Raw genomic sequence first — 18,348 nt, 5'->3', positions numbered from 1 at the left:
ATATTTTACTATTCATCTGCCATTAGTGAATTTGACATCTGTAACATGGTGATACATGACAAACAAATATGGACAAACCGGTTATAAACATGACTAAACTTATTACATTACAAACACACAATGAACTAAATGATACAGGACAGACAAGACATTACAACACTGACTAGAATGCTCAGCCTTTGTCATCTTTTTAGGGAGACAGCTGCTGTACAGAGAAGACCAGATTTCATTCTAAGAGTCTGATGTTTCATTCAACTTTAATTTTTAAATAAGCCATGTTTTTTGTATTCTAGGCATTAGAGCTGAGATTTTTCCAAAGTACCCTATCAAAAGTCAATAGGAATGGGCACCTTACTCCATTAAGCCCCATTAAAAACTCCGGACTCGGATAACACCTCTTTTTTTTTTTTTTAACGTCACAGTTTTAATTCTACACACATATATCAGTAAAAACAGATTTAACCTAGTTGTAGTAACAAATATTATTACTCAAACTAGGTTTAGTGTAAATTATTGCACTAATTTAAGGGACTTTCTAATCTGTCTAGTTCTAGTAATATTGCACCAGTCTTTGATCTCAATCCACTGCTACCGTGCTCTGAGGAATCACTGATGTTCTAGTGTGTTAGAAGTGTTTGTACAGTGTCTAGCACAACAGGGCACTGATCCCCCTCATTAGGAACTACCATAATACAGTAATAATGTGTGTTTAAGTATACTAGTTGGTTTACTGCTCCAAGAACAGACCATTAAAATCCAAGCTGCAAAAGTCAATGCTTTACAAAGCGGACTCTATAGATGATGTTTGTCCAGGAATGACAGATTGACTCTGCCACAAATACATGAATGAACATTCCCAGCAAAGATCTGTGATGGTTCTATTTTCGTTGTCTGTAGAGGTCCAAATGCATTCCATGTAGGAAGTTGTACTATATAGCTGTATTTCTTAAATCCATTGAGACGTTCCAAATGTTTACAATTCTCTGCCATTTCTGCTTTGTAGTTTCTCTTCTTAAGCCATGTTCTCATATGGCTTTTCTTTATGTGTGGGCTCCTTTGTTGAAAAGTATATAGATGTTGTATCCTACATACATATACAGTTCTGTTAGTAAAAATACAGCATCCCAGTTTGGATGGCGACTCCATCCTCCATGTTTCTGTGTTGCTCCTTTTACAGTTTTAAAAGTATTTCCATATTAAAACTGGCAATACCATGTAATATGCCTGGAGTTTCTGAAATGTCTTGATTAAGTAGTTTTCAGCTGGTTATATAGCCTTTTTTTTGTAAAGGTTCCTTCTCTTTTCCATTTGTTCAATATAATATGTATCTTCATTATTCGGTTTAGGATTCACTCCTTAACAGATGATATACAAATAGTCTTCCTTTCATGCCAATATCTGCTACAATAAAAAAGGATACAGCTTCTTTTTCTTATGCCTGACCGTCACTTATCTTCCAATGAATCTGAGACTAAATGAGGAGAACAGTTCATGTGCCATGACCTGGAGACAGTTCAATTCAGTAGGTTAGGGGAATGTCACTCTAAATTTCTAATTTTGTAGATAATTTCTTGCAAAGCAAAAACCACTACTTTTCCCTTTAAATCTCTATCTCCTCAATATGCTCATTTTCAAATGTTAATGTTAATATTTCTTCACCTCAGTGATGAAATGCTGTATTATGTATAATAAAGTCCCTTGTGTATTAAAAATGTGACTTTGTTTTTACTGCATAATACTCAAAAGCAAAGGAAAGAACCTTCAGCTCTTTTAAATCTGACCAGGCTGAAATCTAGCCCATGGTCACTCAGCCTAGAGGAATACTTTTTGTTTTAAAAAACTAAAAATAATTTGATTAAAATTTTTGTTTCATTTTAAGTTCTTTTAAGTTGTTATTTTTCTTAACTTTAAGTATCTGAATGAGGCTGTTGGGGTCTAAAGCAATTACATCTATCCTCCACCATGGCAAGAGAAGGAAAAGATCACATTAAAGAGCAAGATTTCACCCATGTCCCTTAGACAGCTGTTCCAGTTTTTAGGTAGACCAAAAAAAGTGAAGCAGGATGTTTAGCAGCAGCACCATTACCAGTTCAGAAACACTGCTATCATCTTGTCTTAGGTCTCCTAAGTCTGCATCTGTCTGTCCGGTTCTGCGTTGTCTTACTGGTGGCTGATCTCTCCAGTGAAAGTGTTTTGAAGAAAACATCTCTGCCCACCTTGATGAAATCTCTCAATGTGAGAGTTCTGCCTGAGAGTTTCACCACCTTTGACCTTTAGGACACTGCATTAGTGAGCCCTGTTGTCTGGCTAACAATAAGATGTTTACACAGAAGAGCAAGATGCAGACTATTGGTAGAATCTATCAATTTCTCTCATATTAATTCTCACTTTGATTTATCCACTGAGATCCAGATAATTCACCTTCTCTGACAGTCTGTCTCCTTTCACTTCCTTTCCTAAAAGCACCTGTACTCTAAACTTCCTAAAATTGGCACAATTTCTTTTTTAAAATATGTATATGCTGTGCCACCAAACATTTCGATTCCCCACCTGCCATGAAGGTGCAGCCTTCATGTGCAGCCATTGGCAGGGGAAGTAAAAAAACAGTACAGTGTATTGGGAACACATTTATTGAATAATTAAGTTCCACTTTGAGAAAATCTGTCAGGATTAAATTATCTGCAATTCTTCTCTACTTATAAAATCAGACCTCATTAATATGCAACAACAGCTGGCAAGACAGTAACCAACGATTATCTTTGTGCCTCACAGCAAAGAAACCCTATGAGCTTTGTGTAGGATCTAATGCATATAGATGTTGAAGGTCATAGACTCCAGTAAACTTCCATTTCATCTCTCATTTAAAACATTTATTTTCCTCTGACAGTTAGTTTCTATGCTTCTGTTTAATTTATGTCTCGAAACTATGGCTAGTTTGTCTAGCTCAAGATGACCGGTCTTTTACTAATGCATGTAAGAGGAGGATTTATTTTAAGATAGGGAGAACTTTGGAGAAAATGCTCTCCTCGCACGTCGAACACTGGAGCTTGATCTTGGGCTTGGTTTTTGGTCCCATTGAAGGCAATGGCAAAAATACCATTGAATTCAATGCCAGCAAGACTGGGCCCTCTGTGAAGAGAAGGATTTAATAATATTATCTTATGTGACTCTTTCTGCATCAATACTTGGTTACTCCGCACATCTGTCTTCGCTGCCTCCTACATCCATTCATCACTTCTGACTTCTCCTTTTGAACATGTCTAGACTAGGGCTGACCACAACCTGCTAACACTTTTTAAAATGTTAGACTCTGTCTACACTCGTTTTTAAAAACGTATTAGTGAAAGTGTTCTAGATAGCATATTTCCTAATCTATACAGAGTTTGTCTCCGTCTCCTAGTTTCATGCAACCCTTCATGCTAGTAGCATCCTCTTAATTATTGTTTGCCAAGTGCTTTCAGTCTCCTCCTACAACAGAACTGAAGATCCACCTATTATGTGAGCAATCCAGTCATAAAAACTCCTTTACAGTCTGTGCTTGCTCAATTTTGGATAGCTCTGTACAGAACCTGTATTTGCTTTTAAATTATAGACTCTCTGGGGCAGGGCCTCTTATTTGTTTGGCACCTTCTACACATGGGACAGATAGAACATAGGGAATTTCACACAAACTCTAGGTACAAAGGTAAGGGCTAGCACAAAGCTGCCTCTATATAAGAATAAGTATTGCACTACAATGGAGCTAGGTTGTAAAACTATTAAAAGGACATTTGTTCACTTTTTCATACAGGAAAATCTTATGGCAGAGGGAACAGGAATTGGGAGAATATGAAAAGGAACTGGGTAGAGGACTCTAAGTTTTTATATTTGCTTTTCCAGGTCCCTCAAATCCTGGTGTGCACAGTGAAAACAGACCCTCAAAGGTTTGACAGCTCTGGTGGCAAAACTGCACTCCAACTCTGGGGGACTTGGTACCAGATCTGTATTAGAGCCTATAGGAATTGGATCAGGCAGAGATGAGGCACTGGCTGACTAAGTAGTACAGCCTTCTAGGATCTAACCATTCAGTTGGGGTGGTACCATCTTAAAACACTTGTATGCCTACCATTACCATAGTGAGCACCTCACAAATTTTAATGCATTTATCCTCACAACACATCGGTGAGATATGGCAGTATTGTCGTAATAAAGCTGTGCAATTCAGACCTCAACTATCCCGCATTTTAAAGGACACCATTCATCTTAGCACTCTGACTACCTATATGCCACACAGATTTGTTGCTCCTTCACTTTTATTGCTGAAAATTATTTCTATCAGAATAAATAATCAAAACTGAGTTTATAGTGTTATTTACACTGAAGGAATGAATCCCATAGCATTTAAATCAACATTTGGGGGTTGGCAGGTTGAGAGGTAACTCATAGAAGTTTATTCTGTAGTAAAGCAATGCTTACCTAAACTTCTCACTTAACTCTGTACATTAAAGCCTCTTGTTAAAAAATATAGTTTGCTTCAACACCTGATATAAGCACTGTTGATATTTCAACTATCCATCTAATTTACATACAACATATTTCTGTTCTGGGGTTTTCTAGAGTAACCTATTTTCTCAAAGTCATGCCACAATGATGCCAAAGTACATAAAGTAATTTCCTAATCGTAAAATATTTTGTCACTCTTTCTCAATGATACTATTTAAATGGGTGTTATTCTTCATAAGATGAATATATCCTTATAAACAGTAGGAGGAAGTTTTGTTTTTTTAATAGAGACAAGCCATGAATGTACTGCAATAATGACTAATAAGATACCTTAACAAATTCTACCTCCACAAGTTACTAGCTATTTCCTTTTGCATTACCTAAATATTTTAAAAGATTAACAGAGAAGAAAGTTCTGGGTATAATCTGTTGAACACAATTTCTGAACCTTACCTAACTGGAGATCTGAAATCTCCCATACTTACGAGGTACATGAAGCATGTTTGCTACTGTCTGCCATCATTTAAATTTATTTCCAAATCAGTGGTGCCACTGTCTTCATAGATGCCATTTCCAGAAGTACAGATTTCCTCAAAACCCTACCTTTCCAAAAGCAGTAATTCTGGTGCTGACAACTCAGCATCTGTCAGCAGCACTGACTTGCCTATGCAACCATAGAATCATAGGGCTGGAAGGGACCTCGAGAGGTCATCTAGTCCAGTCTCCTGCACTCATGGCAGTACTAAGTAATATCTAGACCATCTGTGACAGGTGTTTGTCTAACCTGCTCTTAAAAATCTCCAATGATGGAGATTCCACAAACTCCTTAGGCAATGTATACCAATGATTAACCACCCTGACAGTTATGAAGTTTTTCCTAATGTCCAACCTAAACCTCCCGTGCTGCAGTTTAAGCCCATTGCTTCTTGTCCTGTCCACAGAGGTTATGAACAACAATTTTTCTCCCTCCTCCTTGTAACAACCTTTTATGTACTTGAAAGCTGTTATGTCCCCTCTCAGTCGTCTCCTCTCCCGGCTAAACAAACTCAGTTCTTTCAGTCTTGCCTCATAGGTCATGTGTTCTAGACTTTTAATCATTTTTGTTGCTCTTCTCTGGACTTTCTCCAATTTGTCCATATCTTCCCTGAAATGTGGCACCCAGAACTGGACACAATACTCCAGTTGAGGCCTAATCAGTGCGGAATAGAGTGGAAGAATTACTACTCGTGTCTTACTTACACCACTCCTGCTAATACATCCCACAATCATGTTAGCTTTTTTTGCAACAGCATTACACTGCTGACTCATATTTAGCTTGTGGTCCACTATGACCCCCAGAACTCTTTCCACAGTACTTCTTCCTAGACAGTCATTTCCATTTTGTATGCGTGCAATGAATTCATTTCAACAAATTCTTTTTGAAGCTTCGATTTCAGAACGGACATAAAAAGCATAACATCAACTATGCTTTATCTTCAGCTAAATCAAGTATTGAAAGGAGGTGCACAAGCAATTCCTTTTTTGCAGCAGCTCTAGTTTCTATCATATAAGAATGCTTTACTCTAGCCTTTTGAATAAATACAACCATTTGTGTAAAGAGCAGACTGACTGATTTAGATGTAGCCTGAAATATAATACTTCAGAATGCCTATAAAAGCATAAATTAACCCATATCTTTATGCAGTGAAGGAAACAGGGTTCCCAGATTCATTGCAGTATGATCATCAATCTGCTGCAGAATCCATTATGAACTGCAGAAAGTGGGGGATACAGCTCCAGTTGTGCTCTGAGATGTGCACAGACAGAACCCTGACTTTAATGGAACTCTATGTGGGCACAGCCATCTACCCACACAGAGCTCATTGTAATTTCAGGGCCCAATCTTGTATTTGGCATTATCTGATCTGATGAGCGATGACCAACCACAAACCTCTGCCTTGGGAATGCCAAAAACCTGTTAACAGTGAAAAAGGAGAAGGAAGAAAAGAAAGTTGGTTCACCATAAAAGGAAATGAAAAAGAAGATGCCACTAAAAATGAGCCATATGAAGTGCGTGATGATACTGATTAACAGAAGGCGACAATAGTTTCCTGTAATTTTAATAATGAAAACTATACATTCCTTATGGCTGCAACACTATTAATTTTCCCACCTGCTCTAATTTAAAAAACAATTCCAGGCAGTAATTAAGTGGAGACTTGCACAAGGGCCAAGAAATGAATTGGTAGGTGTCAGATGACTTTCTATTCTCTAGAATGATGACAGTGATTGAGTTATACATGTGAGCAGAAAGCTTGTTTAAAAGTATTAGCAATGATTTTAAAAGGTATTTCAAGATAACTATATTCCTCTATGTTATAAGGATCTAACTAGACAAACTCACCCTGACATTACTTTACTGAAGTTTATGAAGTTACACTGGGAATGAATTTGATCCAATATTTTTGTAGGCTTTTGCTAAGACACTCAATATGGAAAGAACGTATTTGTTCTTCTTGACTCACTAGAGGTTCAACTATGTTGAAGCAAATTACTAACAAGTTGCTCCCATGCAATTTAGTACATATTTAGCAATAAAGAGCAAAGTTTAGCCCATCCTATTTAGCGTTTCTTCACACATATAGCTGGAATCATCTTGCCTGCCGCCCTGCATGTCGTGAATAAAGAGATACATATTCTAGTAGTTTTGTGAAAGAAGAATCTGCAGTGTGCTAATTTGCTTATCTACATTGAAATTAAATTCTAGTCATAATTCTGAATTTGTTCCACCAGAAATCAATTAAATAACAAGCACTGGAGAGGGAGAAAATGAACCCTATATAAGATGCTGTGGCATACAGGTTTTATTAACACAAGTTTGGGGTGGTTGGTTGATGTGTGGAGGATGAAGCCATGAGTTAGATTGATCATCCAAGCAAAAGTGGCAATAAAGCTTTTACACCGTCAAGCACACAGTCCAAGCCATAAATTTTACACCCAAAATAGTTATTTTTGTACCCTTATGCCTACTCATTTTGTTGCTACACACTTTTGTATCCCTCTGCCTGTAAAGCCAGGCTCCCTTAATATTACATAGGACACTACAGGAGAAGAAAATTACAACTAATACAATTAAAACACCTGTAAAAATGGCCTAAAATACCTTTTCCACATTTAACACCATCATGATTTTAAACTCAAATATCTCAAGATTAGAGTGGATTGAAACTTTTCAAAGTTTGCAATTTTGTCAAAATTTTGACTTTTCAAATAATTTTTTTGAAAAATTACATCAGAACCAGCTCTAGTTAGGGGACTCAAGGCTAGAAGCAAATGCTACGGGGCATACCCTCAGCTGGTATAAATGATCATAGGTGCATGGAAATCAACCAAGGATCATTATACAGGGAAACATTTCCTCTTTCTAGGGCAAAAATCTTCCATACCTAGTCTTGTGAAATATTAAACCTTACACCTGTCACTGCTCAAGGACTGAACACTACCCACATTTCAAGAAAGGAGGGGACCCTTTTACTTAGCAGCATGTATTAAAAAAACAACAGCTTTTTTAAACTGCTCAGAGGTTTGGAATGTTAGAAGAAGTAATCCGAGAAAAAGAGGAATTAGTGAGAAAAGCACATGTAAGACAGTCAAAGGTGCATGATAAATGCAAATGAGCACATTGCTCTACAATTTAGCACACGAGTATCCTCACACCACATTCAGTGTTTACATATATATGCATTATGTATATTATTGTTGCATATTTATGTCTTTAATTTATTTAAAGTTTTGAATGTAATATCAAAATATAAATCTTAAAATTCTAGGTTTGATGTGACAAAATGTTCAGACATTTAAAATTATGACTTGACTTCTGCCTAACCTTCCAAGAACATGGGCAAAAAAACATCCCTATACAAAAACCTATGCAATCCCTGTATGTCAATTCCTGATCAGCAGCAACATTAAGCATTACATTTTTATCAGCAGTGTAAAAAAATTTTAAAATGGATTATCTCATTTTTGGAACTAGGAAAACAAACCAGGACAGAGGAACTTCCATAGCAAACCAGTAACTCCACAATCCTGCATTAAGGGAGGAATTCCTATTCAGATCAGCAACAGTGTCCATAATACATTCTCCACCATGTTGTATGTTTGTCCAAATCTAAGTGAAGGTGAATCTTCAAAGTCCTCCCTAGCTACAATATTTGGGTTCAATACACTATTGCAATCTGGCTACTGTGTGTCATTCCAATTTAACATCCCTAACCCTATCTCACACCCTTCCAGTCTGGCCTGTCTGGGACACTAGCTGATCCCTGGCTGCTGGAACAGTCTATTGGGGCACAGGCCGCTGGTAAATTAGAACAAAATTCAGACAGAAGACTGCTTTACCTTCCATTGGACACCAACCCAGCCCCAGCTGGCTCCAGGATTAAGGAAGCATAAAGGTGGATTAAAGCCATTTCTTCTGCACAGCCATGTGTGTGCGTGCGTGTGCATGCACGCCTAAAAGCAAACAGTCCTTCAGCTTTTTCATTCCACAGATGACTTGTTTAGAGAAGGTGCCAACTTCCTCACCCACTCACTCACCCAAATCCCCATCCCCAACTACTTGTGTGCATCACTTCTCCATTACTCACTGCTTGATTCTGAAGTTTCACTCTGTGGACCACCAAGAAGGGATCCAGAACTACTGTTGGTTCACGGACCATAGCCTGAGAACCACTGGTATAAACTGCTTTAACTTCTTTTTGCTTCTTTGCAATATACAAATGCATAACTCAACTGCTATAGATGTAGTAAGCGTCACGGTGTAAGAAGATAACGTGCTAAATAAAGCAGAAAACAACATGCAGAGCTTTTGGTAGTGGAACGGGCAGAAGGACTTAGAAGGGAGCTCTCTCCTGGGCTATGTATTCAGCTTTATGATGTACATTGTTAAAACCCTCCAAGCAGATGTTTAGGGAATATATTTTTTTGCTAGAGCTCACCTCTTCAACCATATGTTTGACTTTCTTTTGCTGGCAATGGACCATGTCATCCAGATGTTTGATTCGTTCTCTTAGACTAGCTGCTAGCTCCTCCAGATGTTGTGACCTGACATAAGTTATAAGAACTAAGTAACTATGTAGGAAGCCATGCAGTGAAAACAAAAAAATCCAAACAAACAAAAAAATAAAAAATACAACCCCAAAGTAGATCAAGGGACCTCAATAAATAAGCCAAATTCCACTTCCTATATTTGTCTAAAGTACATTTTTATGGTTATCTGTTTGGTCATTATTCATTGTCAGCCATCACCCAACTTAGCTCACCTTTACCTTGCATATAGTCAGAGCTGCCAACATTCAGAAAAAAGTTTTGCAAAGGATAATTGTCCAAATAGGATGATGATCTGGAGTTTTCCAGGCACTCAGCCCTGGAGAGCTGCATGTGTGTTATTGTTTGTTTTAGCACTTACAAATCATTACCTAATTAATCCTCACTTCATCACCAAGTGGTAGATATTAAACCCATGTCACCAGGGAGAAAATTAAAAGTTCACCAGACTGTGCTCACTGAGCTGTCCTACCGTTCAACATAGGACGTGGTACAGATATTGCTTCTTTTTAATTGTTGTGAATGTACATACTAGAGAAAGGTAATTAAGGTACTGATTGCACAGATCCTACTGGCTTGATTTTGGGAGCTCAACAATTCTGAAAAGAGTCAGGCTTTAGTCTTTTCTACCTATTTTAAAATAGCATCATAGATATGCATGAAACTATATTGACCTAAGAAACAGATATTTTCCAGAAATGCAATGTACTCTACTAACCCATAACCACTGCAATCAACTTCTCTCTCAGATAAATCTGAGAAGGATGAGTTTCTGCAAGATATTTTATATAGGAAAATTGCAAAATAAATTAAGACAAATATATTCAGCTGGATAACTCCTTCCCAAATTATATTACAACCAAAATTAATATAACTCAGATTCGAGTTTGAAAAACATTTAGCAATGCTAGAAATTGCAATAAGGAGTAAAAACTCACCTCTCTCTCTCTGAGTGGGTTTGAGATTTTGTTCCAGATATCTGGATTTCATGTTGTACCAGTTGTTCTTGTAGCTGGTGGCGTTCCTAAACAACAAGAAAACATTATTTCCCCACGTCTTCACATTTATTACATTTATACTACATTAAGTATATTTCATTGTGATTTAAAAGGTCCATAATATGTTAAACAACAACAAAGGCTGATTCATTATAAGTTACATTACAATTGAAGCAAGTATTTCCTATGGCCAAGAAACACAGAATGAAAAAATCAAAGTTTGAATGAAGAGAACCCTGAATTCTCAGTTGAGCACAAAGATAAATAGCATTAATATTTTCAGCTTTCAGGTCCAGTCTGCCAATATCAACAAGCAGCTTTGCTTGCAATTTTGTATTTTATATTGAGTGGGTGTGACTCTGAAGGATAAAGACTTGTGAGCTGAAATGAAATTCTCAAATAATGTTATCTTTCTGATGCATAAAGGGATGCCATCCCTATAAAATTATTACAGATTGAAGATATAATTACATTTAAGGGCTTGAATGCCAAGATTAAATGAGCCACATGATCATTATTTATATGAATATCAACTTTTCGATGTTGTTCCTCCCAAAGGATCTCCTGATTCAATGTATTTTGGCAGAGATAAGAGGTGTCTCCCTATTTTTCCTCCCAAAACGTCCATACTCATACTTTTCAAATGTTACCCAGCCTGAATGCAGCGAGGATCCATGCAAACATAGGATCTGATCCTGCCCCACTGGGAGTTTTATCATTCACATCAATGGGAGCAGCATCAGGGCCTTAAATATCAGCCAAATATTTTAACAGCAACTCAAGCACAACAGCAGGAGTTCAGAGCTGCCTGCATAAATTAATGAACTAAATTAAAGTACAGATGCATTTCCTACCATCTTTACTCATTAAATACCACCTTAGAACTATGAATAGCTCCACTAAAGTCAGAGGGACCGCTTGTGGAGTAAAGGCATTATCATCTGGCCCAAAGTGATTTATCCAACATTACTGCTAACTGATAAGAAGTAAAAATAAATGAAACCACGTCACAGCTAGATCTTAAAAACTGAGAAGAGTCCACTTAAATAGTTACAATCCAGTCAATGTGCTTTTGTTAGTTGGGCAACGAGGATATCAACATACTACACACAGTTTAAACCAGGGTTAGTAATGCCATCTAGCCAGCAAGCGTGGCTGGTCATGTTTGTTTTTGTATATTAGAAAATAATCACTGATGTTAGATTTCAACTGAAGCTAAAGCACAACAAGAATATAACTTGTAAGAATTGAGGTTTATGATGTTTTAGGATTAAAATAATCAAAACCCTAAGTTCTTGTCATCACTCAGGATTTCCAGTGAGTCTTTACTTCTGCATTTCTGTCTTTTAGACCGTAGGTTCTTTGGCAGGGATTGTCTTCATTTCCTATACTGAACAATGCCAAACACACTGAAGGCACTAAACAAATAATATTGCATACTCCATTACCTGAATATAATGGAATCACTGGCAATTTCAGACAGTTAAGGGCAATTTCAATGTAATTATCAGACACTGGAGGAGTAAACCTGTTTCACACATCAAGGGGCTTTCAACAGATGAGGTTCAGATAATAATTGAATGTATGAGGAGAGGTACTGCAATACTACCAGACTTAAATTAGAACAATTATCTCAAAAACAGTATGAGTTTCGCCCTGGAGCAAAGTCCATAATGTAGAAGGCGGCAGGGCAGGAGATACAAGGAAACGACAGAAAAACTGCTACAACTTGTTCTACTGCTAACGTCACAAGAGATAAGTGTCTGGCAGCATTTCTGCTTTCAAGGAGTTACAAGTCAATTGTAAAAATATGCTCAAAGCTACAGCTTGCTAGACAGTATTTGAGCCAAGGAGAGACACATTTGACAATATCTGAGTACAGAGAAGTAAGGAAGAACCATTTTACAGATCAGAAGTAGATTAAAACTGAAAATGTAGGGTCACCGTCAAAGTATTTTGAAAGATAATCTAAAAATAAGTTATGTGCATGGAAACGTAGTTGGTTGTTACATTCACAGAAAGTTTGAAATCAACATTTCAAAAGAAATTCAAGACTTCAGACTAAAAAGTCTCATCCTGACGTGCAGGAACCTCGAGGTGCAATAAGACTAATTACAGCAATAGGTTTTATTCCAGGTGGATTTATATAAAAATTATATTTTATATATAAATATATGTGCGCACTTGCTAACCAGATAAGCGGCACATTTAAAAGATTTTATGACTAAAGTATCAGAAAGGATCCAGAAAAATGTATACAGGCTTTTAGGAAATAAAATGTGGCTTTTTAAACAGTCCTTTCAAAATAAAGATTGACCCCCATAAAAGTGTCTTAGCTCCAAAACAGCCCAGAAAGTTTTTGCAAGTAACAGCAGCTCCTACAAACAACAGAGTGGGCAAAAGGTGCCATCTTGCCATGGTGTGCTCTTAGCAGTTCAAATGCTAAGAGTGTGGATGGATGCAATACAGGGTTTTTGGTTTTATTCACAGGAAAAAGATAGGAGTGGGGTACAGGCCACTGGGAGAGAGGGATGTTGACTAGGAGGGGACTAAAGAAACAGGCGCACTCCTATATAATTCTTGCACTTCTGGCACCTATACTTTAACATGCTGTAAGCAGGGAAAGTTACCTCTTCCATGCGCTGAATGAGCCGATCCAACTCTCCGATCCTCTGGTCTTTTTCCTGTATACTTGTCTCTGTTAGTTGCATCTTCTTATTTGCCTCCTCAATGGCCTTCAGCAGCCGATTTGTTTCTTCCTTTGAACAAACAGATTTATGTTGATATCCACAAACAATCAATAAAATAGATGAACTAGAAATAAGGAGCTGATTTCTGTGCTATACAATGGGTTTGTTTGGGTTGGTGTGTTTTTTTGTTTGTTTGTTTGTGTTTTTTTAAAGTAAAGTAGACTCAGTAAGACCAATAAATCTGTGTGCAGACTGTGTTTGCAAACTAAACAAACATCTAGCTATAGCTCCAAAGATGAGTTTTGTGGCACAGATAATCTGGGTGCTCAAAATTGTGGAATTACTTTTAATATGGGATGGTAAGACTTCTCAACAATAAACGTTAAAAACAAAAAATGTTTGCACACCACATGCATACTTGTTCTCCTCTCACTGGATACACACATGCTCAGTACTGAGAGAAGAAAATGTTCTATTCCCACAAACAGTATGCTTAAGTAATGAAAGTCTGTCACTTTTAACTGCATTTATAGCTGCATCACATTAAGGCTGAAGAGACTGACTTCAGTCTTTGTGGCTGTCCAAAAGTGGTGTTAGACAACCTTGTTGTTTATTGGCCAGAAATATACAAAACAACATGACACAGGAAGCTTTTGTAAGAAAAAAGAAATGTTCTCACAGGATTTCTCTATTGAAATTAATTTTTCTCTCTTGAGATTTCACTAAAGTCAGAGGATTTGTGCTTTGCATTTTCTTGGCCCAGGAGCAGAAAAACATCCACTTCATTTTCATTTTAATTTTGAAATTTAAATTATTTTTACTGTCCACTATGTTTAGATGCCCTCTTTCTTCAGCTATAAAGCTCAAGTGACTATGAAAGTTTAAAAGTTTCTGTGACAAGGCTTGAAAGGAAAAGGAACTGGGGTGCAAATAAATGTAAGACTTCATTTCTAGTGTTACATTTGTCAATGTAATTTGGGGACTGTACTTCAAAACACTGAACTGAAGAACACTCAGACTGGCTGCACGTACTATTAGAGTTTCTTTCTCAACTAGATGTTTCTGTTCTTCTTGTTGTAGTTTTTCTTCATACTGACTGTATAGTCTTCTGGTCATCTCTCTCATTACATCAGCATTGGCTTCTTGAGAGCATTCCACCTATAAAAGAGAGAACAAGAGAGAACTAGACACTGATAGTTACAGCACTGACAAAATATACCATTTACATCAAGTCCATATTACAGCACTCTAGCAGTGTAAAGGGGCCTTTCAAATGGGTGCAAGTTACATTTATGCCAGGATTCGGGCCCCTTGACACTGCCAGATATAAAGTGTCTTTAGTGTAACTAAGAATCAGGCCTGACTTTTTATTAAATTATCTCGTAACACCCTCTCACGTGCTTGAAGTTTGCGCCCCACATGAAGAATAATTTAAATGCTCTAATTTTACATTAGTGTAGATTAGAAATGGGCCTGAATCAAAACCCATACCTAAATGCCCAGGAATTTTGCAGTGATCAGAATCTAGATTCAGTATTTACAGTTTGAGCCCATTTGGGTTGTGGATTGAAATTAAAGCAAAATAAAACTAAACTAAACAAAATAGCTTTCCTAGGACTTGATTCTCCTCCGACTTGCTCTGCTGCAAATCTGGAGTGACACCATTAAAGTCACAGATTCTATGGATGTGTCTGCATATGACTTAACCAGTAATTTCCACTGTGCTAGCATGTACCTAACTTTTAGCACATGCTCACATTCCATTGATGTCAATGTGCTTAGAGTTAAGTGCATGCTTAAGTGCTTCACTGAATTGGGGACTACAGGCTTAATTCTGCCCTCAGGCACCACACACAGCTCTCCCTGACTTCATGTTCAGGACAGCATCTGTCCTCAAGATTAGGATAAAATACAAATTTCTGTTTTGAAATCCTGATTTCTTTTCTTCTGCTCTCTTCCTTTGATTATCTTTTCCTTCTCTTTATTTTATACAGATCACACAAGGTGCAAGCAACAAAGCTACTCCACACAAACCTTGGAAAACTATTGTTGAAAGGAAATTGGACCATGAAGAAGACATTAGCAAGCTGGCACCCTCCCTCCGTGGTGTGATCGATCTGGGCCATCCATCGCTATGAACCAATGCAGGATACAAGAGGCCCCAAGAAAATCATTTGTTTCTGACTTATTTAAAATGTCAGTAAGTCAGTGGTCACCTGATTTCATGGAAGGGATTAAATGCATTTTTAAAAATATTTCTGATACTGCACGATTGTTCCAAGTTACTTGAAATGCTGTTAAATGCGCTGATATGATTTACTGGAAGCTTCCAAATCCAACACAGTTGGTCTCATTAAAAAAAAAAAAGAGGCCCTTATGATAGCTCCAGCTTGTGTTTCATTCCCTTGTGCTGATCTGAAAACCTGTCCCACAACAAACTTCTCTTTCAGGTAATTTGCTGTTGGGTATCTCTGTTTCCCAATAAATACAGTACATGTGCACAAAACGTAGCAGATTCTTGATGAAAAATTATGAAAGGTACAGTACTGGCTGCGAAACAGTTTCAGCTTTAAGATTTTTTTTTTTTTTTTTTTTAATAAAAGAAAACTCCGTTAATTACAGAAATATGTTCTGATGACTGACCATCTTAATAGGCTGGCTTCTCAAATGCCAATGACACCTTTGTAAGATACTCAATCTTTCAATAACATCAGGTTACTAAGCTTGTTGCTATCTTTGTTTCTTCACTATCAGTTGCAATATTAATACTGTCAGTTTTTTGCAGGGAAGGTGAAAAACCATTTGAGTCAATAACACTCCATGCATGGACTGGTGAAGGATTCTACACAAATTTGGGCAAATCTCTTTTTCCAAGCAATTAATCTTATTGCCTCAGAAATGTCCTTAAAGTACAACATGAATAAGGGGACTTTACATACTGTACCTTTAGTTTCAGTAGCTGATTTTCAACTTGAGCCGTTTCCAGTTGTTTTTGCTTTTCTTTCAGTTTTTCCATGGACTGCTCATGTGTGTGTTTTAAATTCCTTATTTGATCTCTTATATCTGTGTTCTCCAAACTAACATCCACTAAAGCTTTCTAAAAAAGAAAAAAAAAAAAACCCATACAATGAAATACACAATTTAAAAAAAAAAATCACAATTCAACCAAACTACCATAAGAGGTTTTCTGCAAGAGTTTAAAATAGTTTAGAGTTTACTGGTTTGTTGATACAGTATTTATATAGTTTATAGCTTTGGCCCTTTAAAATTATGGCTTCCAATTATTAGCTTTACCAAAAAAATCTCTCCCTAGGAGCATGCTCATTAAAATGCAGTCCTAGAGTCCTAGGACCAACAGGAAGAGACATGCATGCATTACAATGTAAACACCACTTCCATTTTATACAGGAATATAACTGAAGTCAATGTTTGGATTTTTCTTCCCATTCTTTTCCTCTCCAAATGCCAAATTATAAGCTAATAATGCTGAAAACACTAAGGTGTGAAATAGAAAACTGGGACCAGGAAGACAGAAGAGTCAAGGAGGCTAGTTGGGATGGGTACCAAGATGAAAACATTTTTTTAAACAAGAAAAATGACCTTTGTATGTTTACAGGAGTGGCCACAAAATGTTTGTAAAATTTTAAAAATAAAATTGAAATTTCCATCAAAAGAAAACAACAGTGGGACAAAATCTTGTGATGCGTCATTGGTTTGTAAACTCAGCTTCACCTTAATTTTCCATTTAGCAAAGGTCAGGGGACTTCACCAACTGCAATGGAGTCAAACAACACTTTGCTGTATATTACAGTATAGCCTTTTAGCCAGCAAAACTGCTGGATTTTTCTTAAAATTCATAATTTATCTGTTTTAAATGTTCATAGTGACATTTGATGGTTAAGATCCGAATGTGTATCTGTTATCCGCCCCCATGAACACTGTTCAACTGAGGGCACAAAAGGGAGTCTAGGTGTCTGATGGATCAGGCTTTCTGCTGTGATAGAGCTATTAACAGCCTACCTGCAACTCAATTGATGCCGATGTCAAGGAGCTGTTCATTTCACTGAAGCTGTCCAAGGCTGCAGCCTGCACTTGCATGTGGCTCCCCAAGGATTCCTTTTCAGCATTTGTCACCTGAACAGATTAAGAAAAATATATAAATAAATAAATAATGATCCTCAAATTTGCAAATTCTTTCAAAAGGATGATAACTGCCACCATCTTAACACTGGAGACACAACAGGTTAAAAACAACGAGATTAAGATGAGTTTGAATCTTTTGGTAAACTTTTCTCTATTAGAAATCCTTCCACTTCATTAACAAAATCTTCATTTTAAAAAGCTTTAATTTTGGCCTTGGAAGCAAGCTATGAGGAGAGAGAGGAGCAGTTTTTCAGTGTCTTCTCACTATGTGCACCATCAAGCACATGAACCACAGCAAGGACTCGGGTTCTCACTCTTGTGGCCATGAAAAGAGAACTTTCCTCTATCTAAGTTCAGTAGAAGAAATTCATCCTTGTTCAGAGGGCATGCACCCCTTTTTGGTGTTGCACAAAGGGTGCATAGGCCTTGTGCTGACCCTGTGTACAGAGGCACGTTTTCCCCAGTAAGAACTCCTACAGAGTTTGTCTCACCTTAAAGTTGTACTTTGCATATTTTTTAATTTTTCAAGTTTAAGAAAAGAAAAGAAAAGGTTTTGGTTCATAAAAAAACATTGTGTGTCTCTAGAAACTGCTGTGAGGTTCTCCAAGAAAGATCAGTGCACAATTGAACAGCGAGGAGTGGGAGGACCCTGGGCAGCTATTTATGGGAAAGCTGCTTTAGGCACATGGGGTGGAATGCAAGAGGACACACAGGAGTGGGTGAAAGAAAAAAATGGAGCAGTTTAGAGAGAGTCTTGGGTGGAGTGCAGGCAGCATAACATGGTGTAGCAGGAGATGAGATCAGGAATGCAGGGAAGCAAGTGGAAAGCTTTGAAGAAAAGAAGCATGAGCTTGAATGTGAAAGTGAGCAGTGGGGGAGGCGCCAATGCAAATATTTACTGTGTTTGTACTTGTCAAATAAATGTGACATATAGAAGAAAAGATAAG

The 18,348-nt window shown here is 37.3% G+C and overlaps 1 protein-coding gene across 3 annotated transcripts in view; it reads right to left on the bottom strand.

Moving 5' to 3' along the window:
- MYZAP (myocardial zonula adherens protein) overlaps positions 1 to 18,348 on the bottom strand; it is a 66,327-nt gene that overhangs the window by 24,413 nt on the left and 23,566 nt on the right. For 2 of the 3 annotated variants that reach the window (XM_067555931.1, XM_067555930.1), the window contains exons 5-10: positions 17,279 to 17,392; positions 16,203 to 16,355; positions 14,291 to 14,416; positions 13,199 to 13,327; positions 10,509 to 10,594; positions 9,462 to 9,567 (exon numbers count right to left, since the gene is read on the bottom strand). In XM_067555931.1, coding sequence (XP_067412032.1) covers positions 9,462 to 9,567; positions 10,509 to 10,594; positions 13,199 to 13,327; positions 14,291 to 14,416; positions 16,203 to 16,355; positions 17,279 to 17,392 — 714 coding nt within the window. Of the gene's footprint in view, positions 1 to 398; positions 1,329 to 1,420; positions 1,504 to 9,461; positions 9,568 to 10,508; positions 10,595 to 13,198; positions 13,328 to 14,290; positions 14,417 to 16,202; positions 16,356 to 17,278; positions 17,393 to 18,348 lie in introns of those variants that run through there. The other variant, XM_067555932.1, reaches the window with a different exon arrangement.

Source organism: Emydura macquarii, unplaced genomic scaffold (genome assembly GCF_026122565.2).
Source record: "Emydura macquarii macquarii isolate MOO-44397 ecotype Brisbane River unplaced genomic scaffold, CSIRO-AGI_Emac_v2 contig_1644, whole genome shotgun sequence".
In the NCBI taxonomy this organism is placed as follows: domain Eukaryota; kingdom Metazoa; phylum Chordata; order Testudines; family Chelidae; genus Emydura; species Emydura macquarii.
Note: the sequence above shows the minus strand (reverse complement) of the source record. Positions and strands in the feature narration are given on the sequence as shown.